General features: G+C 47.7%; 2 protein-coding genes across 2 annotated transcripts; both read left to right on the top strand.

The window, feature by feature from the left end:
• Nucleotides 1-6,321: 6,321 nt before the first annotated feature.
• Nucleotides 6,322-15,245, top strand: LOC309576248 (cytochrome P450 2J2-like; the record flags this gene model as incomplete). The annotated part of the gene is made up of 9 exons (XM_082287404.1): nucleotides 6,322-6,528; nucleotides 8,076-8,238; nucleotides 8,875-9,015; nucleotides 10,952-11,112; nucleotides 11,917-12,093; nucleotides 12,645-12,786; nucleotides 13,344-13,531; nucleotides 14,483-14,621; nucleotides 15,067-15,245. 9 exons carry the CDS (start codon nucleotides 6,322-6,324, stop codon nucleotides 15,243-15,245), a joined length of 1,497 nt encoding a protein of 498 aa, XP_082143530.1.
• A 2,953-nt stretch (nucleotides 15,246-18,198) lies between these two features.
• LOC309576275 (cytochrome P450 2J2-like) lies at nucleotides 18,199-23,815 on the top strand. The gene is made up of 10 exons (XM_082287468.1): nucleotides 18,199-18,295; nucleotides 18,659-18,964; nucleotides 19,479-19,641; nucleotides 19,776-19,925; nucleotides 20,444-20,604; nucleotides 21,003-21,179; nucleotides 21,439-21,574; nucleotides 21,769-21,956; nucleotides 22,413-22,551; nucleotides 23,210-23,815. The coding sequence occupies exons 2-10, from the start codon at nucleotides 18,776-18,778 to the stop codon at nucleotides 23,383-23,385; spliced, it is 1,479 nt and encodes a 492-aa protein (XP_082143594.1). The 5' UTR covers nucleotides 18,199-18,295; nucleotides 18,659-18,775; the 3' UTR covers nucleotides 23,386-23,815.
• Nucleotides 23,816-24,740: the final 925 nt, after the last annotated feature.

The raw sequence follows: 24,740 nt of genomic DNA, 5'->3' as shown, positions 1-24,740 counted from the left end.
AAATAGAACTTTTTGTAATTGTCAGACTCCCTGGAGAAGCCAGTTTCTGGTGCAAGGAAACATGGATCCCACATGCAGACAGCACAAGAGCATCAGCCATTTGTGATGTTCCACTCACCCTCCTGATCCCGGGTGTAAATCTGATCATGGATATCTTGCAGACATCTCAGCAACTGCTCTGGCAACTGTGAAGCTGTTTGTACAGTGGTTGCATTGCAGAAACACTCAGAAATGTCTCAGAGCACACAACCCATGGATCAAGGAGATCCAAAATCAGTGCTTGACCCAAAGTGCTTAAGACTGAAACACCAGAAGGGTGGATGGAAGCACAGGAGGCAGGAAAGCTCTGCTCACTGGTACAATTTAGATGCAATCAGGGGATTGCAATAAGGGAATGGACCCTGAATAGCCCTTTCAGGCTTACAAATTAAGGAAAGGGGAGAAATTCACCGAGTTAAAAGTCTTGGAGGGAGATGTCATATATGTACATGGTAAGGTAAAGCCATGTGCAGAGAGCACTGTCTGAGTGATGTCCTCATCCACACCACTCCTGCATGTGTTTTAACTTGTCTTCAAAGAAATCTGGTTTTAAAACCAAAAATCTATAGCTAGAGGTACTCAAGAGTGGCAGTGGCAGCCTTCAACCTGTCATGGCCAACCTTGGAGACCTGAGCCAGTGTGAACCCACCTGAACCACCAAGCACTCACCAGTGTCTGTATGTAACAGACTTGCTCAGGTGAAAGTGTGGCTCCCCCATTCCTGGACTTTTCTGCTTTGGAAAGACGCTTCTTTTTCTTTCCAATAAATAAATAAATAAATAAATAAATAAATCGGCTTTCAGTGTAAATTTTACCAGGGCCAGGTTTTCCTGCCTGCCCTCCCAGGGCTGGGGGAAGGAGGAAGACCTTTACCTGCTGCTCTCTGCCGGGCAGGGGGCACCACGAAGGAAACAGGACCCAGCCGTCTGGCGGCAGCTTTTTTCGGCTGGGTTTCGGCTCGCCTGCCGGGCTGGGGTTGCAGCTGGCTGGCCTGATCTACTTCCCTCCCACTGGCTCTCACTGGGAGCAGAACATGCCTTCTCCTGCTGATTTCTGCTTGCCATATTGATTGCAGCAGGGTATAATGGAGACAAGTCAGGCAGAAAGCCAGCCACCCTTGGGAATGATTAAAGAGCAAGCAGGAAAGGATAGAAGTGAAGAAAAACAGGCTGACACTTAGGACGTGGTGGATTTGGAGCAAATTATGCCCTTTTCCCCACCTCACTCCCACGAGGTGCCTGGGACGGTTCAGCGGTGCCTCTATTTCAGCTCTGCCCAAAAGAAGCATCATATCGACCCCCATGAACGCGGGGAACAAAATCCCCAGAACGTGTACAATATCCCTATTGTGCATGGATTTGCAGCCTGATTATTCAGAGCATAGCCAAGGAAAGGTAAGGCTATGACCCATTGTTTTCCTGCGATCAATTGAATACTGTCATTTGCATTTAAAACGCTCCGAATTCGCACTGTCAATATGCCAAACAGCTGCTCGAGCTTTTCAGCATTCCATGGTGACAATCACACTATCATACATCATTGGCACCAGGATTTGCAATACTCTCAGTGTCAAAATTTTGTGGGTTTTTTTTTTTAAGAGGGAAAAAAAAAAATCCTCCCCTCCCCCCAAAATACCCAAACCTGTGAAAAACCCACTTTTAAAATGATGGCGTTGGATGTTGCTAAGCAGGCCTTCACAGATGCCAACATATCAAAATTCATCTCTTTTCTTCCTCTCCTACAATTAAAAGGTAGTTAAGAAAGAGGCTGTTCCTGATAGACCCACCTTCTGTTTTCTCCTTTGTATGCGTATTATTCATTAGCAGTCTAATAAGAGTTTCAAAATGCTCTGTGCCTCTGCCAGCAGGGCATATGTATGTAGACATGTGCTTGTGACAGATAAGTACATAAACAGCATATTGGCACCAGAAAGACATCTGTGCCTAGAAAAACGCTTGTGATATGTACATAAATGACATTTTAGCTCTAGTCAAGTCCTTGTGGCTTTGAGAGGAATATGTGACTGTACTCTTCTCTGTGAATTCTGAAAAGGTGCGCCTTAGACGGGAGACTGTTCCGGAGGTTTACGGAGAGCTGGAGGATGCGGAACAGCCGGGGTTGCAGCCCCGGCGCTGCCAGGTTGCGGCAGACGGTGGGAGAGCCGTGCCAGGGGGAGGGTGGGCGCTGCCTCTGGCGCTGCCGCGGGCGCGGCCCCTCGGGGGGAAGCACCCGGCACCCCCAAATCCGACTGGGTGCATCCATACGCGATGTGCCTGCGGGGAGGCGCTGGCAACGGCGACGCAGCTCCCGCATGCGAAGGGAATAAAATCTTGGCCCAAAAACCCAGGGGTGATCCAGGGTCGGGGGACACAGGGAAGGCTCCCTGCAGCGCTTTCTGCTACTTTCATTTGATTATCTGGCTGACAAATCTGAATGTAATCCCTTCACAACTGGCTTCTACAGCAGAAAAGGGACGTTTTGGACTGTTACAGAAGGGGACTGAGCATCCCATCTTCTGGGATCCTTCCCAGATGGCACAGCTGGACACTGTAGGTCTGCTCACACCACTTGGTTTAGGCTCATAATGCCTCAGTTTGCTGGTGACAGCTCCCTGCCTTACAGCTCTAATGAGCACTGAAATGTTTTTGTGGTCAGGAGACTACGGGTGAGAGGTCTGTGGTCCCAGGAAAACCTAGAGATTACTTGCACCTAGTCTGGGTGAGGGAGGAGAGAGAGAAGATGCAAAATTGGAGGCGCTTTAGTATTCACCACACATACAGAGCAGTAAATATGGACTTGGCTTCCTGATTCTGGGCAATGAAGTCAAAGTCTTGGATGTATGGGAGCCCTTACGTCCCAGTGAAATCACCCCAAGTGGGGGACTTCAGCCTAAGAAGTGAGTTCAACCATGTCTTCCCTGAGTTTACTCCAGCAGGTTTGGGTGCCCCAGCACTCTCCATTCCTGGCTTTCTGAAATTACAAGTCTCCTGTAGATTTCATTTGATCCAGTAAAGTAAACCCTGAAAGGAAATGAGTGTCCAAAGTTGTCTTTGACTCCAGGTTCATGAAGACTCACCTGGGCTGGGCCATGAAACAGCAGCTGCACCTGCGTGAAAACCTTCTGGGACGTGGCCTTAAGACAGACATCGGGGTGGTCGCTGCTATTCAAGAGCTTGCTGTGGTGAAAATGGCCTCACTTCCTTGGGTCTGACATAAAGAGGAGAGAAACAGCAAAATATTCCTTGTTGGAAATCAGGATGGGTCCTTGGACTTCGCTGGAGCCTGTTTGTTGACGTGACCTGAGCACGCGGCTCCCCAGGTGGGTGGGAGTCTCACACCTCCGAAGTGATGGATGGAACAACAGTGGTGGATGAGCTGTTACTTGCCTGAAAAAAAGTGTTTTGGGGGAAAATTGTCTCCAGTCATTCTCATTTTGCATGTGAATTTTCCTACATATGTTTCTAATCATTAAGAAATTCTGTAGCTTAAATAGTGCTCTGAAAGTACGGTAACTGTTGGACTACATTCTGTTGTAACCTTATTGAATTTCACTTCTCTGGAAAAAATAATGGGATACTATATCTTGAAAAACAAATGGTAATTGCATTTTTAACAGAATGTTTCTCTTTGTGTTTCAAAACCTTCTGCACACAGTTAGACATCTAGCCAGGGAAGAAGGTACAAAGCATATGGGCCAATTTCTGTCTGTTGGCTGTTCAAGATGCCTTAATATTCAGGCAGTGATGCCTGTGTGTCCATGCAATATGGCACAATTTATCTACGTGGTATCCTTGAGCTCAGGTGAGGTGGTCAAAAGCTGTGAACTGGGGTCAGGGGAGGTATTCAGGGAGAAACTGGGGGGAGGTGGGTCTACATCCTACTAGATGTGTGGGTGCGCATCCTCTTACAAATTCAAATTTGGGTTATTTGATCTGCAGAAGATCAATGTTCCAGCATTCATGGTGCTGACCAGAGGAACAGGTTCATCCTGCAGGTGACCAGGATCTTACAGATAAGGATCTTGTCAACACTGCAGAGACTGGAGTTGTCCAACAACATTGCCCATGTGCCACAGCGACGTGACTTCCTCGGTGCTTTGGGGATTTGCACATCACCACGTGCTGAGAACTGGGTTGATTAAAGCCTGGGACCCGAAATAGCATCGTCACGGTTTGATAACATGCTGGTGTTATTGTCTGCCAAGGTTAGGAGAGCCCTGGTAATACTGGAAGACTCTTCCCTAATTCTTAGTAAATCTGGCATGTTAAGAACTTTGTGAGGGGATGCACTTGGACATGTGAAGCTTCAAGGCAAAGGAATAGACTTGAGGTTTCTGACTGACAAGACACATGTGAGTACATGCAAAATGTGCTCCTCCTGCTAAAAATAACATTTCTCCTGTCAACCACGATGCACCCACCCCCACAACACCACCCAGAAGAACACATTAACACCTTGGCTTTGCACGTAGCCCGATTCACAGCAGCCACAAGTGGTAGAGGGATCTGCACTCTGTGCATGCTGACAAATCATATGGCACAGCGAGGAACAGAGGAGTGAAACTGGGCTAGCAGAAGTTGACGCCTTATCATCACAGTCCCTCTGAGCGTGCTGTAGGCTGACACCTCCACCAACCGAGTCATCTGCCCGGTGCCAGGATGAGGAGCACGAGCCCGCTATCCTGATTTAGCCTCTGGTAAGCCAGGCTTGGCTTGCCACACCAGGAAGGCTGGAAGAGGTGCGTGGATGCAAATGGTGCAGGAGCACCGTGGGTGCGCCGGCATGAGGAGAAGCAAAGCACATCCAACCACTGCTGCTCACAGCTGTGCAATGGGGACATGTAAAATCAAATACTCTTTATACACAAGTGATGTGAGATGTTTCTCCCATTACTGCTCCCCGTTTGCTGCCTGACCCCATCCAGGAACTTGTAAATAATATTTCAAAGCAAGAAGGGTTGGGTTGCGGAGAACTATTGCCCCTAAAAATGACTCCTGCCATGGCTGAGGTGCAGGTCTGTCAGACAGCCTGTCTGTGTTTCTAAGGTAATGAAAGACATGGGCAGCAAAGCTTTTTAAAATGGTGATAGACTAGAGAATACCAGATTTTTTTCCCCAATTATTGTTTCCTATGAAAATCTGAACTTCTTTCCTGAAAAATTAAAGCTTTCTTTAAAGCTGAAGACACAGCATCCCTGCCCATGACAGGAGGTTGGAACCAGACCATCTTTAAGTTCCCTTTCAAACCAAACCATCATAGGATTCTGTGACAGTAAAAACTGACCATCCTTCAGAATTTCTCACAGTAAGTTCTAGGCAAATAATCTGAAAACTCATTATTTACAGTTTTGCTTTGATATAAATTTAGATTGTTTGCAAAGTAAATTTCTTTAAAGGAAAAAAAAAGGAAGAAAAAGAGAGCTGGAACCAAGTTGTAGCTAAGTATCAGCAGGTGACCCGAGATTGATTCTGAGTCACAGAGGTCACTGTCAGTCCACTGCAGCCTTCCCCCAGGACAACATGAAGCTTTATTCAAAGGAGATTTTGGGAAAACCCAGGAGATTTAAATGCATGAGTTCCAATCTCATGGCAAGCACATGAGCCTATGTTCTCACTCTCGAAATTAAGCTCCTTTAACTCTCATTTGTGTGGCTGGGAGAGCCCTGGGCCCCCACAGTGTTTGCCTTGTCTCAACCTCTCCTGACAGCTCTGGCAAAGCCAGGAAGGCTTTGGCGGATGCTGAAGGCACCCAGTCCTTTGCAGATGGTGCTTAGCATTTAACAGGATCAGCCCCTCAGCCACTTGTGTGATGTCCATCACCTCAGATGCCTCACCATCCCTGAAACTGCACGATGCCCACCACATGTAATCAGCCCATAAGCTGCTTTCACCTCACCTCGAATGTTTGCCATGCTGATAATCCCAGTGGGGTGTCCATATAAAGGAGCCCCTTGTTCAGGGAAAAAGGGAGGAATGCTCTTCCATAAGAAAATTAGGGAGTTGTCAGAGATGTAAAGCTAAAGGTTTGCAAGATTGCTTTTGTTTGTCCAAATGTTGTGAGGTTTTGGGGTTGTTTTTGGAGATCCTGGTGTTTAAAGTTAGTTATTCAGCAGGTGGTGTGGCAGCAGCTGTACATGGAAAAGCAGCTTCTGTCCCCAGTCAGCTACCAGCATTTTAGCTTTTTTTGCTTCTTCTCCAGTCCTTTCTTACTCCTGTTTTAGCAAATGTAACACCAGAATCAAGTCCCTTCCTGGGATGAAAACCTGCGAGTTTATCAGCCAAGATGGAACTTCAGTTTTGGCCTGATTTGGTTTCTCTCTTGGAAAAGCTGAATGGTCGGATGCTCTTGGTGGTTCTGGTCATTTTTCTTTTGATTATTGACCTTGTGAAAAAGAGACGACCCAGGAATTTCCCTCCAGGGCCGCAGCTCTTTCCTCTCGTGGGAACCTTTGTGGACTTTAAGCAGCCCCTCCATCTCGCACTGCAGAAGGTAAGAGCTCCATGGACATTTTCCCTACTAACATCTTACCCTTCTTCCATGACTCTTGTCACCACACTGTGAAGCAGCAAGGGCATTCTCAGGCAGAACTAGGTATATAATAACCACATAAGATAGATGACCCTTCTTGGTTTTATCTCTCACTATCACCTCCTCTTCCAGGGGAGTAGGAAGGTCCAATGGGAAAGAAATCCATAACAGAGGTAGACCTACATGTTCCCCCTTTTCTTCCCATCTGACTGTGACCATTTCCTTCTGGAGTCCACAAAGGGCTCTGAAGGGCTGGACCGGGCTGGGGGAGAGGTGAAAAGAGCTGTGTGAGAAATGAACTGTTTGGGCTGTGAAGATCACCTCTGGAAATTGTCCTGTCATTGTCTTTGCTCAGAGGCCAAGGATTCACCCCATCACATCTGAAAGAAACATTTAAAATCTTGAGTTATGTCCTGTGGCTTCTTCTGTGTTGCAGAAAGAGGCAGTGATCTCTCTAGAAAGGTTTCCACAGCTTTGACTCCCACCAGAGCCAAAAAGAGAGAGATTTTATACATGCTGAGTATTCCCCTCTGAAAAGGTGGAAGAAGTTCTGGCATGCTGGCTGCAAAAATCCTTTCTGGTGACCATTTGTCTCCTGCTTTTGCTCAGCAGGCTGACACCAGCCTGTCTACCCTGGGTGTTCTCAGGCCATCAGCACGGGTGGTCCCTAAGGGAATCTTTGGGGAAGGCTGAGGCAGCGAGTTCAGGATATTTTGTCAATACACACAATTTTGTCAATATTAAGAAAATTAATCCCATTCATTTACAAGCACATAATGCCTGAGACACCCATTTGGTCCCAGGCTGGTTTCATGAGTCACCACAGCAGTTTGGGGTGACTCTGTGTGTTCTTTCATGTAGATTCATTCTAAGAAGAGGATGAGCTCCTTGACAGAGAGGAGATATGATCCCACTTTACTCTTATACCTCTCAGAGGAGACACTAATGACAGCAAAGTCCATGCAAGGAAAATGGCTGTAATTTGGCCATAAATGCAGTCAGGCTTAAAATTAGAAGTACGTTTCTAGCCATAAACAGTTAGAGCTCCTGTCTAAATGGGAGAGCTGGAGAAGAAACCACACTGCTCTAGACACAAAGTTGATGAAAGGGGTAAATTGTCGTGTTTTGCCCTCACCAGGAAGAGCCTGAGTGTGGTGACCCAGGTGGTGGGACAAAGCAGACGCCCACCAGTTCCAAAGCAAGTCACCTCCTTGTTACAAGCCAAACTGATGTAAACACTTGGTAAAAGCCAGGTCACACAAGATAACAAATAGAAGCAAACCATCTCTCCCACCCTACAGCTCTCCAGCCCCTTTTATGCCTTCTCCAGTCTTCACGGAACAGTTTAGATTGGAGGGGACCTGCACACTTGGGTTTGGGTTTCTCTAGTCCCTTTACTTCAAGCAGGGTTAAATTCAAAGCTAGATGGCCCTGCTCAAGGTCTTGGCAGGGTGAGTTTTGAAAATCCCCATCTTCTTGTTCTCAGAGGACAATGGACTCTCTTTCAGCTTACGGGTCGGTACGGGAACATTTTCAGCGTGCAGTTTGGAAGTCTGACATTCGTGGTGGTCAATGGGTACCAGATGGTGAGAGAAGCTCTTGTGCACCAGGCTGAAATATTTGCTGATCGGCCAAATATTCCACTCCTCCAAGAAATATTCAGAGGCTTTGGTAAGCACAGCTACCAGGATTTTGGGACAAAACTTAGATCTCTTTGGAATGATAACAGTTAGAGTGAAAGAAACAGGTTGAATTCAACCCTTGTGAACTGCACCTGTAAAACCTTGCACAGGGGAAGGAAAGAATTGAATTCAGACTAATAATCTCACGGGGGTATGTTTTAATCTCTCTGAGATTTAGGGGTGAGGATGGGCTCAAAACCAGATTTTAATGGAAGAGGAGAAATAAATGCAAGCTGCCCAGCGATCTATATACTTGCAGAGTTTCCCCTTGGTTTTCATTTCTCCTTTACTTTTCCTCCCTGGGTTGCACACAGCTCCAGAGACGGGGTGCTCCTGCCTGCAGCTCTGCCAACAGTGTGATAGTACTCAGAGTATTTTGGCTTACACCTTTTTTTCCCACGCAAAGTGACAAAGTAGCAGATTAAAGCAAATCCATAAAGCTAGATCTTTAGCATAAGCCAATTACTCTTGAATTTTAATTCCCAGGAAAAGCCATAGCCTTTTCCACATCCACAAGCTTTGTTTGCCTTGGTTTGGGGTTTTTGTCCACAAAGAATGGCTGTTTCTGAATCCTGACACTCACAAATGACCCAGAGGATTGTTCACCTGTTTTTTCCCCCTACAGGGCTCATATCATCAAACGGGCACATATGGAGGCAGCAGAGAAAGTTTGTTTTAGCAACACTGAAAAGCCTTGCAGTAAATTTTGAGGAAAAAGTGCAAGAGGAGAGCCGATACCTCGTGGAGACGATTGAGGAGGAGAAAGGTGGGGGGTTAATGCACAGCACCATGCTCAGAGCTTCCAGCTAAATGAATGATGAGAAGGAAAACTCTCACCCCAACACAGCTCCAAACGTGCAAAACATTTCTTCAATAGCTCAAATCTCTATCTTACACTTCCAGATTCTGCCTTTTAGCATTTATTTTAGACCTCAGGCCTCCTATTTTAGCTCTTCCTTATTAATATTAAGTATATATATACTAGGTGGTTATTAAAACGTGCTTATATGGCTAAGGAAGTGTCTCATGCATTCTGTGAAGGAATAAATGCAGCCCTCCTGCTATCAGGCACTTCCACTCAGAGGCTTAGTTAACCTCTGCTTGTCCTTGGTTTGGCAAAGTATTTTAAAACTTGTTTAGTCAGGCTTTCCTTTTGTATCACACACAGATGAAGCATGTGCCTTGCTCTTTTATGGTCCAGCTTTTAAAAACTGCCAGAGGGATATTAGTAAGAATAATTTGTATGTTGGTACATGGGTGATGTTGCACTTCAGCTTTAAATAGAAGCAGATGGGGTTGAGCTAATTCTATGGAGCTATATATAGTACACAAGAAAGATCTAAAAAGGAATTGTGAAATTATATACTAAACTTGCTCCATTTTAATTGCTGTTGCACTGAACAGGCCAAATACTCCATGTTGCCAATTGATTATAGTCTTCTGTAGTCCTGATCAATAAACTAATTAAGCTGCTGGTTTGGGCCTTTCTTCCCATTAGTAATGACAAATAGTGATCATGTCCATCACTCTAATATCTGAGCACCAGCCCGGTTTAATTACTTTCTTGAAGAGTGAAGAGATCAGCAGTCCTGTGAGGAGTGCCTTGCATTTCAAAGTGATGCTCAACAGCAGCTTGGGGTTGGACTGGGCTTGTCACTGAGATCAGTCTCTTGTCACAGCAAGTGGCTCTCCAGGCTGCTGAAATGTGCTTGAGGAGATGAAAGTCTCTGCTCAGTAGCTCTCCCAGGGAAGACAGAGGTGACGAGCATCACATCACACTTCACTTTATAATTGTGCTCTATGGGCCACATGAGCTATTGCTAGGGTTTACAGGCGGGCACAGAGATCTGCAACCCTCTCCCCACTCTCCTTCCTTGATTTCTTCGTGGTGGACAACTAAAGCCCCAGGGCAATGGTATTTTTGCAGTGTGGTTAGTCCTGGGCTCCCTGCCCTGGGCTAAGCTTTGAGGGACCATCTCCTGGCATTTAAAATTGGCACCAAACACATGTTGGAGCAGGCAAAGTCGACAGCCACAGCAAGGCATGTTGCTGGTTGTTTTCCCTGGAAAATGCTTCAGACCCTGCTTGGGCAGCTCAGTGATAATGTCACTGTCTGCCAGCAGCCTGGGCTGGACACAGGATGGGATGTCCTGGCCCAGAGTGCCCAGGCTCCAGAGGGATACTGGAGGTGATGGGGGTGGTGGGTACCCCAGGACATGGGGTGAAACCTGAGCACCGCCATGGGTGAGACGTAGGTGAGGTCTCACCCTGGTTCACAACTGTGGATCTGGTAAAGAAAGTGATTTTGACTGAGACTGTACAGGAAAAAAGAATGAAAGCTGTCTTTAGAATCACAGAATCATGGAGAGATTTATGTTGGAAAATATCCTCAGGTTCATTGAGTCCAATCATTAACCCAGCACTGCCACGTTCACCACTAAACCATGTCCCCAAGTGCCACATCCACGTCTTTCAAACACTTCCAGGAATGGTGACTCCACCACTGCCCTGGGCAGCCCCTTCCAAAGCCTTGCCATCCTTTCAAATGAAGAAATTTCCCCTCATATCCAATCAAAATCTCCTCTGGAACAACTTGAGGCTGTTTCCTCTTGTCCTGTCTCTTGTTCCTTGGGAGAAAGGACCAACCCCCACCTGGCCACGACATCCCTTCAGGCAGTTTCCTTTCCTTTTGTTTCCTCCAGGACAACCATTTGACCCCCACTACAAAATTAATAGTGCTGTTTCAAATATCATCTGTTCCATAACTTTTGGGAACCGCTTTGACTACCATGACAACCGTTTCCAGGAACTGCTGCACTCCCTGGCTGAAACACTGCTGCTCATCGGAAGTTTCTGGGGCCAGGTAAAGCTGCTTGGATGCTTTTCCAGCTTCAGCTGCATGTAACAGCTCAGAAACTGGGGTTTCTAAGGCACTGATATAATCTGCCTTTTCCTGTAGAAAAAAAAAGTCACGTTTAAAGGAAAATGACCATGAGAATTGTATTACATTAGATGGGATTTATGCACAAAGTCCATCAGGAAAGTAAGGAAATAAATTAAAATTATTGGGGCACATGGAGAAAAAAAACCACTACACGATTGTAAAACCAATCTTATTCCTGACATAACCAAAGAACAATGGGAAAATCTTAAAAGTATCTGTTTCTACCAAAAGAAGAATTAGTAACACAGTGAAAATTCCTATCTTTTCCTTCACCCATATCTCAACAAGTTTCTTAAATAACTTTTTAATGAAAAAATTGAGATTCCAGGTTTAGAACCAAAATAGGTGGATTTGGTGATGTATTTTCTGCATGGCCACATACCATGGGTCAGGTCTGATCTCTGTCCCCTCCATGGGGACACACTAAGGGGCTCATCTGCATCCACCTCACCTGTGGCCACCTTAAATTAGGGGGCAGCTTTGGCCACTCAGTATTTAAGAACTTTATCAGCAGAAAACATCTGTCCAATTCTTATCTTATTTGCACTCGTTTACACCTGTGTAAGTAAGTTTGTACAAACTTAGCAAAACCAACTGTAGCAAAACTGACTTTTTTTTCCTGGTAGCAAGCAGAATTAATCAATTGTCCCATCCTCTCAACTACAATACTTGCTCTTTTCTAACTCAAGAAATGCTCTTTTGCTCTGTTTGATTTCTCACCAGCTTTATAACGCTTTTCCTTGGATCATGAGATGGTTGCCAGGACCCTTCAGGAAAATCTTCAGGCACTGGGAGAAACTTCAATATTTTGTGAAAGGCATGATCACAAAGCACAAGGAGGATTTGGACCAGTCGGAGGCAGGAGATTATATTGACTGTTACCTGAAGGAAATAGAAAAGGTAGGATGGAAACACCTCAAACCACCTAAGGATTAACCCACAGAGCGAGCAAAGAAGACTCAAGGCTGTTTTGTCAGGGGAGCTCTTGCCTCACACGTTGCCTTCCCCTCCCTACCTCTGCCACATCAAACTTTAGCAGCAGCAGAAGCCTGATCACTTTGAAAACACACAGATTTTTCTCTTTTTTTCTGTTTGAAAGGATTTACACTTTGTCTTCTTCCCTTTTTCGTTCTGTCACACGGCGTAGGAGGACTCTCAGGGAACATGTTCATGTTTCTATGAGTGCTCGCAGGCCTGTGTTTGCTATTGTGAAACTTGACATTTAAAAATGCTACCTGCTTTCAAGAGCCGCTCTACAGCAACCAGGGTGTCTTTCAAAACAGTCCTCAGGGCTTGAAATCCAGTGAAAGTAAAGGCTGGAAATTTCCAAGCCCGAGGGTAGATAAAAAAGGAGCAGCAGGACTTCAGTTACACACAGGTGGTTTAGGATTGGGTTTTTGAAACCATCCCCTCCACAGTAAGAGTTTTCATTGCCATGTTTTCCCTCCAAGTTTAAGGGTGACACCAGCTCCTATTTCCACGAGGAAAACCTGCTGTGCTCCACCTTGGACCTGTTCTTAACTGGGACTGAGACAACGGCGACCGCCATCCGCTGGGCTCTGCTCTACATGGCCGCGTACCCCCACATTCAGGGTAGGGCCACTGAGGGGTCCTTTGCTTAGCCCAAAACTGGGCAAGGGAAACTCAGGAAACAGAGTTATCCCAGCTCTGCCACATCTTGGATCTGCCTGTGCCCCAGGTATCTTATTGGGAACCTTCTGAAGACAAGTCTTACGAGGAGCGGTTGAGGGAACTGGGAGTGTTTAGCACAGAAAAAAGGAGGCTTGGGGGGACCTTCTCACACTCTACAACTCCCTGAAAGGAGGGTGCAACCAGGTGGGGGTAGGTCTCTTCTACCAAGGAACAAGTGATAGGACAAGGGGAAATGGCCTTAAGTCGTGCCAGGGGTGGTTTAGGTTGGATATTAGGGAAAATTTCTTCACTGAAAAGGTTGTCCAGCCCTGGAACAAGCTGCCCAGGGGAGTCATGCAATCACCCTGGAAATGTTCAAAAGGAGTGTGGATGTGGCACTTGGGGACGTGGTTTGGCAGTGTTGGGTTAACGGTTGGACTCGATCATTTTAGAGAGTTTGCCCAGCCTTACAGATTCTATGAAGAGAGATATTTTGAATTTTTTTTTGCTCCCCACAGAGAAAGTTCAGCAGGAGATCGACGCCGTGGTTGGGCAGTGCCGGCAGCCGTCGATGGCCGACAAGGAGAAGATGCCCTACACCAGCGCCGTGCTGAGCGAGGTCCTGCGCATGGGCAACGTGGTGCCACTGGGGGTGCCCCGCATGGCCACCAGCGACACCACCCTGGCCGGCTTCCACCTGCCCAAAGTGCGTGGGGACCACCAGCCTTCTTCCTACCAGCCTTCATTCCACCAGCCTTCATCCCACCAAAGCAGGGTCTTCATGGCCCAAGTCCCGAATCTCACCTGGAAGGGAACCATCCAGCAGGCTCATATAGAAATACCACAATTATATAGAAAATACAAGCCTTCTTGATGGATTCTGTAGGACTGTTATGGGTCTCACCTCCTTACAGAGGATAATTATGAGATCCTTACGGTGTTGGCCCTAATTTCCAATTTTAAAAGGTTTATGCCTTAAATTTTACAAAAGACACCCTCCACACATTATGGGAATAGAGGGTTAGGAAACATAGGAAAGCAAACAGTTTGGGTTTGTTAATTCCAGAAAATATTAAAAATCATCTGTTAAAAGTAGCACTTGATGAAAGGCAGGTAGTGGGTGTTGTTGCACACACACTGCTCTGCAATTACAAAAACAAATATGGGATTTATATATAACTGGTCTCTCCCCTCTATATGACTGGTTGCAATGAGACAAATAAAAAATCCAGGCATTTTCCTCCACATTGATCAGAATATTTCTCTTGCTGAAGGAGAATGTGGAGATAAAACAGATCAGTTTTTTTTAAAAAATAAATATATATTTAAACAAATTGATTGAAAATTACTTGATTAAATTGCTTCAATGTCCTATGGGAATGCAGTACTACCAATTTAAAGTTGGTTTGCATTAACATCACCTGTTACTGCAGCTCAGGGTGCAGATCAAAACTCAGTGATATGTAAAGGCACACACAAGTGAACAATCCTGCAGGCTTTCACCCTCATTGAATTGTGTAGCTTAGGGGGAAAAAAAAAAAAACAAAAACGTTTTGCCCTTAAAACAGTGTAGTTTACAGAGCTAATAATAACCCAGTCTGACAACACGTCAGCTCCTCTCCTCCGCGTAATCGCCCCTTTTCTCCACCTCTCGCAGGGTACCACCCTGATGACCAGCCTGACTTCGATAATGTTCGACAAAAACGTGTGGGAGACTCCAGACACCTTTAATCCCGAACATTTCCTGGAAAACGGCCAGTACAGGAGGCGGGAGGCTTTTCTGCCCTTCTCTGCAGGTAGGATGATGGATGGGCAGGTAGCTTTTCTTTTTGCAGAGGTTTTATTTTTTCCCCAAGACACTGCTTATAGAGTAGGAGGTACTGCTCCTGTCCAGCTTCCAGTGAAAATCCCAGTCACAGTTAATAGTGGCTGCTCGGAGTGGGATGGAAAGCAATTTGTTATTGAGGGATAAAAAAAAAATAAGGTTTTTCTTCTTGCACAAGTTGAGTAACTGGGTTGTTCAGACTGTTTCCGCTCTTTGCCTCTCAGAACAGGCGCAGTTTGCTCGGCAGTAAACTTCTGGGGAAGGTTTGAGCAGATTGTGTGGGTGAACATTGCCACCTAACCTTTCCAGGAAGAAAAGCTGCCTCAGCCTGTGCAAGGCAGCGCAGGCCAGAGGAGGCTCAGAGGTGGCTGGAGCTCGCTCGGGACTCCTCCAGGTTATTTGTGCTCCTTTTGCAGGCAAGAGGGCTTGTCCCGGGGAGCAGCTCGCCAGGACCGAGCTCTTCATCTTTTTCGTAGCCCTGCTGCAGAAGTTCACCTTCCAGGCCCCGGCAGCGGCCGCGCTGTCCTTCGCCTTCACGCTCAGCCTCACGCGCTGCCCCAAGCCCTTCCAGCTCTGCGCCGTGCCCCGTGGCTGAGCCAGGCCCGGAGCTGCCCCGGACCCCCAGTGCAGCCCCCACAAACTGGGAACTGCCCCTTCTCCTGACCACCCCAGAGATTTTGGGCTGAAATGATGGGCCCTGGAGGTCCAGCACCAGCCAGCATCTGGGTGGCAGGGGAAGGGCACAAGGGCCACATCCTGCACACTGCAACAAACACAAGCCTTGTGGCTCTTCACCTCATTCCTGCTCCCCGCTACCAGTCTGAAAAAATGAATGGATTTAAAAGCCTTCTTACCTAATTTCCACTGCCAGAAACTTCCAGGAAGGTGTCTGCCAGCTGCAAATCGTGGTTTGATGTTGACTTTTCCATAGGGGATATGTCCATCACCCAGAGACCACTTAGCAACCCCTACTATTGCAGCACCCAGATAGCCAAGGGCTGTGTTTCCTGAGGTGTCCCTGCTTAGAGGGAGCAGCCGGCCTTGGACATACAAACTCATGACTCAGCACCAATCTGGACTTCAAGGTAGCCACAGCCAGTCTTGAGCCTCAGGTGGGCTTGGACTTGGTGTGATGAACACTCCCTACAGCACCACATTGCTGCTGTGTGATGGAAATCACAGAAACAAGGAATGGTTTGGCTTGAAAGGGACCTTAAAGATCACCTTGTTCAACCCCTCTGCCATGGCCAGGGACAATTTCCCTGAGACCAGGTTGCTCCAAGCCTCATCCATCCTGGCCTTGGACACTTCCAGGGATAAAAAAATATCTAAGCAGAGATCACTGCAGCAGCAGCAGCAAGCATTTTTTGGATCTCATAGAGCATGTGGAAATTTTAGTTAGGAGGCTACAGGGGAGTAGAAGCATCTTCTACCAAAGCCCAACCCAAGTGGGATGGCACAAGGAGCTGTGCTTCCAGCTGGTCTGGAAGGGCTATAAAAATACATTATTGCAGTTTTAGTGTAGAAAAGCAGAAGGTTTGTGCTAGTAGAATACAAATCAGAAAAGTTGCAATAAAATAATCCCCTGGAGTTGCTGGGGAGGAGTTCACCTGAAGCCCAGCAGAAAAGGAAGCAGCAGAGAGTGCTGGGACGGTCATACCCGTGGTGGCTCAGTGCTGGCCCTCAGGAAGGAAGTGCTGGAACAGTGGCTTTGTGGTGGGAAATCACAAGTTCAACACTTCTTCTCTGTTTCTGGCAAAGATTTGTATCTGTGTGTGACTGGCATGGAGATAGCGTGGGGCCAAGGAAGTGGCTTGGGACAGGGCACCCTCCACAATGAACACAGAGCTTCTTCTGTACTAGGTGTCTTTGGATAAGAGTTAATTACATATGCAACTTCCTTTTATGTGACCAAGCATTCATGCTTAGAAATGCTGTCTCCTGTGTGCTTCAGTTCGGAGTATAGTCACAGCAAAGATTATTCTTTTTCCTCTTGTTTTTTTTCTTGCTTCTCCCCTTCCATAAATGACTTTTCTGTGGGTACCCACGTAGGATGTGGAATAGTTAACAGGAAAAGAGGATTATATCGAGTTCCATTTCCATCGGTTTTCTCCTCTGTGCCCGGCAATACCGGCTTTGCTGCGGTACAAAGCAATCCCTGTGCAGTGGCAGATTTATGCCACAGGGGAGAGTCCTCTGCACATCCCATCCGTGCCACGCTGGCCGCACGAGGATTCTGTCACTGAGTTGTCCTTCCGACTGATCACTTTAATCCTATTGCGTTTTTAATTATTGTTTCACAGTCACAGGCTCCCATGTTGTGTTTTTGTCTTTGTAAAAGGCAAAACATAAAAGATCCAGGGACTTTTTTTTCACCTATGAAGTCTTCAAAGCCGCTCGGCACTAGGCACTGGTTTCTCTCCATTTTTTTATTCGTTCTGCTGTAGGTCTGACCTCTGGCATGTGGCTACTAGCTTGTATTATTTGCACTGGCTTAGCAAATAAATGTTGATCTCTCTTTCATTTCCAGCTTGTGTTTCCTTGTTACTTTGGGGTTTCCTCTCCTACTCATGGAGAGAATAAATGATTAAACTCATCTTCTTTTTCTTCTTCTTTTTTTTTTTTTTAATCATTTGGGGAAAAAATACCAAAATTAAATGCAATGATGCCATACCTTAAAGGCAGGAGGCACAAATTTGTTTACTTTTTGAGTGGATCCTTTCATGTCACTGCTGGGGAACACGTGCATCTCCACAGGTTCATGCCCAAGTGTGCTTAAAAAACAGAGGTAAAAAGAGAGATTCTCCTCAAAAACAGGTTTTTCCCCTTTAAATTCCACAATAAAACAGAGATTTCACTTCTCCAGCTTCCCAAGGAGAGCACGTGTATGGCATCACTCCAGTGGCTCTGCTGCACCTCTGTGCCCTGTCATCAGCACTGGACAATCCCAACAGCCACAACTGATGCCTCCAAAAGAGAGAAAAGGAACCCAAAACATCCTCAGAGCAGGAGGTGGCAGCTGATGGCCGCAAAGGGCTGTAGCAGAGCCACGTGGTGCAAGGGCAAAGTGCTGCTGCTCCCTGCTCCTTTCACAGTAAAACACAACATACACATCAAAATTCCATGTGATCTGTGTGTGTGAACACCACCCTAACCCAAAGCTGCTCCTGGGTGGGAAAATGCGGCACATTCTGCTGCCAGCTACCACTGAAGGGCTCCAGCCTGCAGAGCTGGGCATCTGCATCTGCTTCTCAGCACCTGCCTGAGCTCTGAGGGGCTTTGGGTCGTAACCCGTGGTGAAAGACAAGGTAAGTGGGAAGGGGTGGCTGGAGGGCTCACGGCATGGCCAGAGCAAGCTGCTCCGCCTGCACCCGTCTGGTGGAGATCAGAAAATGACGGTGCTTCGGAAGCGCTGAGTTCCGGCACAGCTGTTTACTCCCAGCCCACGTCACCAGGCACACAGAAACACAAAACTGAGTCAGAGGGTTTGTGAAAGGTTTGCGCAACCTTATCTCGGATGTCCCCTGAGACCCGGGGCTTGGCCCAGGACTCCTCATACCAGCGAGCGAGCTGCCGTAAACAAGGAAAGCACAAGGGAGCAGCTGGAGCCTCCCTGGCGCTGAGAAGCCGACACTGAAACGCACGGTGAGGGCACCGGGGGGGAGAGAGCAGGGTTCATCCCAGGAGATGGGCTTGTGGGAACAGCACAGTGAAGCTGCCAGAAGGTTTTGATCTCAATTCCACAAAGCTCATTTCTGTCCTTTAGACAAGGGCATGGAGCACTAGGGTTTAGTAAAGTACTGAGGGGAGGCTGGAGGGGAAAGGGGAAGCTGGGGGTGTTCTTATTTATGGTGGGGTTTTTTTTTAAATCAGATCAGAGAAAATCTTTCAGTTTAATCAAGAAGGTTTTTAATTGTTGCTTAAAGCTGGGAAAGCAGGAGTCTGAACACAGCCTCTAGACCAGGCCAGCAAAAGCCACTCCATGCTGTCCTGTGTTTGCACCCACAGCTGTGCCAGCGTATCATCCATCTTCCCCTGGCCCTGGGGGCCTCAGTGGTGCCCTGTGAGCTCTACCTGCTCTGACCTGCTGTGGGACACATCCCTGCAGAGCCCCACCATCCAGCCATGCTGCACTTCCCCTGGGACAGCATCTCCCTCCAGACATTCCTCATCTTTCTCCTTGTCTTCCTGCTCATCACTGACTACATGAAGAACAGAAATCCAAAGAACTTCCCTCCCACCCCCTTCCGCCTTCCCTTTTTGGGGCACCTCTACCTTGTAAACTTCAAAGATCCCGTGGGCTCAGTGAAGAGGGTATGTAGGTGGGTGGGCAGTGTGGGGAAGGGATGGAGGGATTGCAGCTACACATCTCTGCCCATGCAGGGAAGGGGATAACCCAAACACCTGAAGGCAGGCAGGAGGTTTGCCCTCATTGATAACACTTACCTGAGTACAAGGAGGGTGATGTGTGGAGTGATCCTGTGGGCAAAGGTCACAACATGATACCACAGGTGCAGCCACAGATGTATGAACCCTGTAGGTCTGAGCTGGGGCTGGGATGGGGTGAAACAAAAACTGGAAAAACATAGGACTGAAAAATCAAACCTGGTGAGGCTTACTGGATTTATGGCCAATTAACACCAACTCCAGATCACCGATTCAGGAAAAGAGGAAAGAAAAAAGTCTGTGCCCTCAGGCAGAGTGCACACATTCTGTCTCCCCTCCCACTCTTCCCATATTTTCACCCAAGTCCAGTGACAGGGCTGTCCCAGTCTCACCAGGCACATTCATTGCAAATGAAACCCCTTTTATTCATGTCCCCTCCCAGGTGAGTAAAAGATATGGTGACATCTTCGGCATGCACATGGGGAGCATGAAGTTAGTGATGGTAAGTGGGATGCGGCTGGTGAAGGAAGTGCTTGTGAACCAAGGGGAAAAGTTCATGGACCGCCCTGATCTTCCTCTCGACGAGGAGATCTTCAGCAAGATGGGTGAGTTATCCCTCAAGTAAGAGCCAAGCCTTGACCCTGCAGAGGTCTGAGACAACTGGAGAGAGGGCAGAGCCCTGGAGCTTTTCTCCCTCGATAGGGGATCAGCCCTGGCTCACAGGGGGTGTTCCTGCCAGGACTGATCTCCTCCACCGGGCACCTGTGGAAGGCACAGAGGAGGTTCACCCTGACCACACTCCGAAACTTCGGCTTGGGGAAGAGGAGCCTGGAGGAGCGCATCCAGGAGGAGTGCCAATACCTCGTGGATGCATTTAGGGATGAGCAGGGTGAGTGCCACAGCCCTCATCAGCTGTGAAGGCAGGAACTGCTAGGGCCTGTTATAATTTCACTGCCTGCTGAGAAATACTCCACCTTGCAAGGGATGCTACAACCCTGCCAGCATCCCTGCTCCTTTCTACAGGTGCTTTGCCTTCCAGCTGGTTGGGGAACACAGCCAGGCAACACCCACTGCATTATTCATAGCCCACCTTCAGCCTACTCCCTGCGAAATACCATGTGTGCATAAATGCTGGTATTTCCAATGAATTCGAATGACATCCTGCAGACCTTGATTTCCAAAGTAAACAAACATCTCCATAATCTGATTGAACTGGGACCACTGGGGTTGCCCTGCCAAGCTTGCCCAGCTCATGGGGTCAGCCAGGCACCCCAGGAAGGCACTGACATAGGACAGTGCCCATGAGGGGCCACTCATTTAATTCGTATTTCGTGACTATTTTACCTCTGACATGTGTCTTCTTCTTTTCTGAGAAGAATGGAAGAGAACTATCTTTTTCTTCTCCAGGGAATCCTTTCAACCCTCAGTTTAAAGTCACTAATGCTGTTTCAAACGTCATCTGCTCCCTCATCTTTGGCAATCGGTTTGAATATCACGATGAGGACTTCCAAAGGCTGCTGAAGCTGATGTACGACACGGTTGTCCTCCATGGAGCCGTCACGAGCCAGGTACAGCCCTCCTCCCACCAACGCAGGGCCACGGTTTCGTCTCTGGAGTCAGCCTCAAAAGTCACAGTGCTGTCATCACCAAACCTGTCATTTCACATTCCTGCATAGGATAGATTTGCCTGTAATTTCTTTCTACCTTCAGTTCAAGTTGTGCCATGCTCACGCTGCCCTGTCTCACCCAAAATCACTTTTCCTGCTCACTGATTGCCAGCTTGCCTGCTGAAACACTGGGTAACACACAAGTTACTCCATAATGAGAATTCTACTCTTCTGGACTTGAGCTATTTCCACCAGGTCCAGAAATTCAGCAAGTGCAATTGCAGACTCCTCAAGTTTTGATGTCAGAAGAGTTTTTAAAGTCATTTATTCAATTTGTTGTTCTCCTTCTGTGTTCAAAGCTGTATAACAACTTCCCATCTATAATGAAGTACTTACCTGGAGCCCACCAAACCATTTTTAAAAACTGGAGGGTGTTGAAAAATTTTATGCAAGAGCAGATCAACAAACACAAGGAGGACTGGAACCCCTCAGAGTGCCGGGACTACATCGACAGCTACCTGCTGGAGATTTCCAAGGTCAGCAATGGGGAGAAAACCCTGCTGGGGCAGGGCTTAGCCATCAGAAGGGATGGGAAATGAGCCCAGATTCTCCATCTGAGTTGCCTGTGTGGCCTCTTATGAGCTCAGGACAGACATCAGGTTCAGGCCACCACCAGCAGGATGGGGATGCAGGGGGGTCAGCAGTTTCTACCAAAATCCCTTCGGGGCTCTGGGCCAAGCCTGGTGCCAGGACACCCTCACTGTTCCTGTGGCACTAACACATCCTCTCATGAAGGACAACGGCAGTGACACCTTCCAGGAGGAACATCTCACAGCCTGCACACTCGACCTGCTGGTAGCCGGGACTGAGACCACGTCCTCAACCCTCCGCTGGGCTTTGCTGTTTATGGCCACGTATCCAGAAATTCAAGGTACAGTTAAGAAAATTCAGTGTTTTCCCTTGCTTTTATCTGTCACAGCTTTGTGAGAGAGCAGCTGGGAATGTCCCCACACTTGCATAAGAGGTGCAAACAGTGGCCCAGGTCCCTTGGTGGACCCTTACAGCAATAGCCTTGTGATGTTCCACGGGTTGTTCCCTGGGCTGATTCCTGCTCTTTCCCCCCAGCCCGGGTGCAAGCTGAGATCGATGCAGTCATTGGCCAGGCACGGCCACCAGCCCTGGAGGACAGGAACAACCTGCACTACACCAACGCTGTCATCCATGAAGTGCAGAGGAAAGGCAACGTTATCCCTTTCAACGTGCCAAGAATGGCATCAGAGGATGCCTACTTGGATGGCTACTACATCCCAAAGGTAAATTCTGGAGTGCTGGGACTCCAGGGAGACTCCCAGCTCCCCAGGGCACAGTGTGCCAGGCCAGGTCCCTCCTGTGCAGACAGTGTCCCTGCCCAGAGTTCACTCCTGCTGAACATGGATTTTTGCTATCCAAACAATGTTCTCCAGTTCCCTGAATGGTGCCACACCCCCACACATGCCTTTGAGGCACAGATCCCAGCTCTTGCAGAACTTTGACCCAAGTTTACAACAGATAAAAACAATGCTGATGAGGGAAAAATGCAGTTCTATAACCACACCTCCGAACAGACAAGAAGTAGAAAGATCTGGGTGTGCAGTGGGGTATGGCACAAATAATTTTGGTAGAATTTGACTATGGATGTTCTTCCTGGAGAGGAGACTGGAAGATAAAACTGCCCCTCTTGCTGTCAGTGCTAGAGAAAGTGTAATTTATTTTTCTTTTTTTCCTCTTAGGGCACTATTATAATGACAAATTTAACCTCTCTGCTGTTTGACAAGAGTGAGTGGAAAACCCCTGATGCTTTTAACCCTGAGCATTTTCTGAAGGATGGGAAGTTCTGGAAAAAAGAATATTTTATACCATTTTCTGTGGGTAAGATTTGCTGACTTGTGGTGCACATGTGGGCTTGAGTTTCCAACTGCAGGGTGGAGACAGAGAGGAAAATAGCAATGGAAAGGGCAGATACACCCTGGGACGTTTTGCCCAAACTGCTCCCATGGCCTGCCCCAAGTACCACAACCACACTTGGGGCTCTTTCTTGTCTCTCTTCACACTCACAAAAGAGAAATGAGGATGAATAAAAAACCATGTAAATTCCAGAGACCTTAGGAACACCTTCACCGAGGCAAGAGCAGTGCTCCGTGCTCCTGCTCCCACATGGCTGAGCTCACCAGGGGTCTCACTGCTGCCACAACAGGGTTCCCCAGCCAGCAGCTTTCCCTGGGGAAGTTGCTTTCAGCACCTGTTTCCACTAGCATCACACAACTCCTCTGGTAGCTCTCTTTGGTGAGCTCTCCCAGCATGGGCATGGTCCAGGCTGTGTGGGTGCGTGTGAATTGTCCTCACAAAGTCATGCGATTTGGGGGGCAGACCATACTGCAATGCCAAAGTCGTTACTGGGAAGCTTGGTTTGGGTTGCAAAACTCATCCAGGAATGGGATAACACAGCTAGACCGTGGTCCTAAGGGCGGGCAGAGCATTTTCAGCAGCAAAAGCAGTCTGAGGATGTCGTGGGTTGCTGTCTCCGCAGGAAAGCGTGCCTGCCTGGGAGAGGTGCTGGCCCGTGCTGAGCTCTTCCTCTTCTTCACATCCCTGCTCCAGAAGTTCACCTTCCAGGTACCCCCAGACACCAAGCTCAGCCTCCAGCCCATGATAGGCATTGCAATGGCCCCACAGCCCTACAAGATCTGTGCTGTGCCTCGGTAGGGAAGCCTTGGCCACCATCCTCACACGGAAAATCCTCTGTGAAGGGTGCTGAAAACAAGCTCTTGACAGCTCCAGGGGGAGGCTAGGGGGTTTCTTTCTTTCAAAGCAATTGCAAAATCATTTCTATTACAAGTAGACCTTGCACCCTGTATCCTGTGATAATGTGATCAGGTGATCAGTCTGGGAGCTACCAGGGCATTCTTAGGCTTGTCCTATGGCACTGTAAATGAATGAGAGGCTTAGGGCTTTCCTAATTTTATGATCGATGGCCATGGCTCACCTTGGCAAAATGAGGGATACTTTAGAGACTGTTGAGGCTGTGGCTGGGTACAGTGGAAGGGCAATATCAGCCTTTGTTTTATAACATTAACACCAGTATTAATTTGACGTTTCCTTAATATGTACTCCTCTAAAAAATGTCACTCTATAAAACCTGTCCCATGCATCAATAAATCTTTACCAAAACACTTTTGTCATGAAGTGTTCTGCAAAGTGAAGACCAACACAGGCCATGTCTGGCACTGGCTGTGGGCTTCAGCCGTGCCCTGTGTTTCTGCCCCTGCAGTGCTGCAGCACTGCAGGAGGCTGGCACTGTAAAAGCAAAAGCAGTTCCTACAGAAGTGATGGAAAAAATGATCCTGACAGCACAACTAGAATTACAATATGCAAAATCCTCCCTGTTTACCTGCCCAGCATCATGGAGTGACTGGTGTGTCCAGGGGCAGCGGGGTGAGCTCCAGCAACAAATTACTATTTTAAACCATCACCTACACAGCGAAACCAGCCCAAGATAGGCAACCAATGGCTAACACCAGGAAATGCACTGAACTGGGAAACAGCTGCACCAGAGGACCCCGCTGAAGCTGCAGCTCCCAGGAGCAGGATGGGGGCTGCCTCAGGAAATCAGCACAACACCAGGAACACACACCTCCAGCTCCTGCTCTCCTGCTGAGGAAATGATCAGAGAGCAATCTTTTCCTCTTCATTTTCAATTTTCCCTGGATGTTCCTAGAGGAAGCAAATTTCTCCCAGGTGAACACGGCTTCTGAAAAAGCTCCTTCAGCACCGGACTGGGTGGGGGGTTCTGCCACCTCCTCTGGTGTTCTGTGCCAGTGGAAACAAGAGTTTGGACTGAGATTAGGTGTTTCTGGTACTTGAGGCTGTTTCACACACCCATAAGGTGGAGAAAAGAGGACACATGGTGGGACACAAACCAGCCCATTTATAAAATGCAGACTTGTCTCATCCCATTCCTAGTGAGAACCTGGTCAGCCCCCGCCCCCCACCCCTCCTTCTCCTCATGCCGGCTGCCATCCAACCTGCTGCTGGCACGGGCTCCCACACCTCCCCTTTCC

The sequence above is a fragment of the Coloeus monedula genome (assembly GCF_965178545.1).
Source record: "Coloeus monedula genome assembly, chromosome: 9".
NCBI classification, from domain to species: domain Eukaryota; kingdom Metazoa; phylum Chordata; class Aves; order Passeriformes; family Corvidae; genus Coloeus; species Coloeus monedula.
The sequence above is the reverse complement of the archived record's forward strand: the minus strand, read 5'-3'. Positions and strand labels throughout refer to the sequence as shown.

Excerpts from the sequence above, each read along its gene's own strand:
- LOC309576275 (XM_082287468.1), top strand. The coding sequence starts at position 18,776 with ATGCTGCACTTCCCCTGGGACAGCATCTCCCTCCAGACATTCCTCATC. Across the intron at positions 18,965-19,478 it reads CCGTGGGCTCAGTGAAGAGG|GTGAGTAAAAGATATGGTGA; the intron begins GTATGTAGGTGG and ends GTCCCCTCCCAG. Across the intron at positions 19,642-19,775 it reads GGAGATCTTCAGCAAGATGG|GACTGATCTCCTCCACCGGG; the intron begins GTGAGTTATCCC and ends TGTTCCTGCCAG.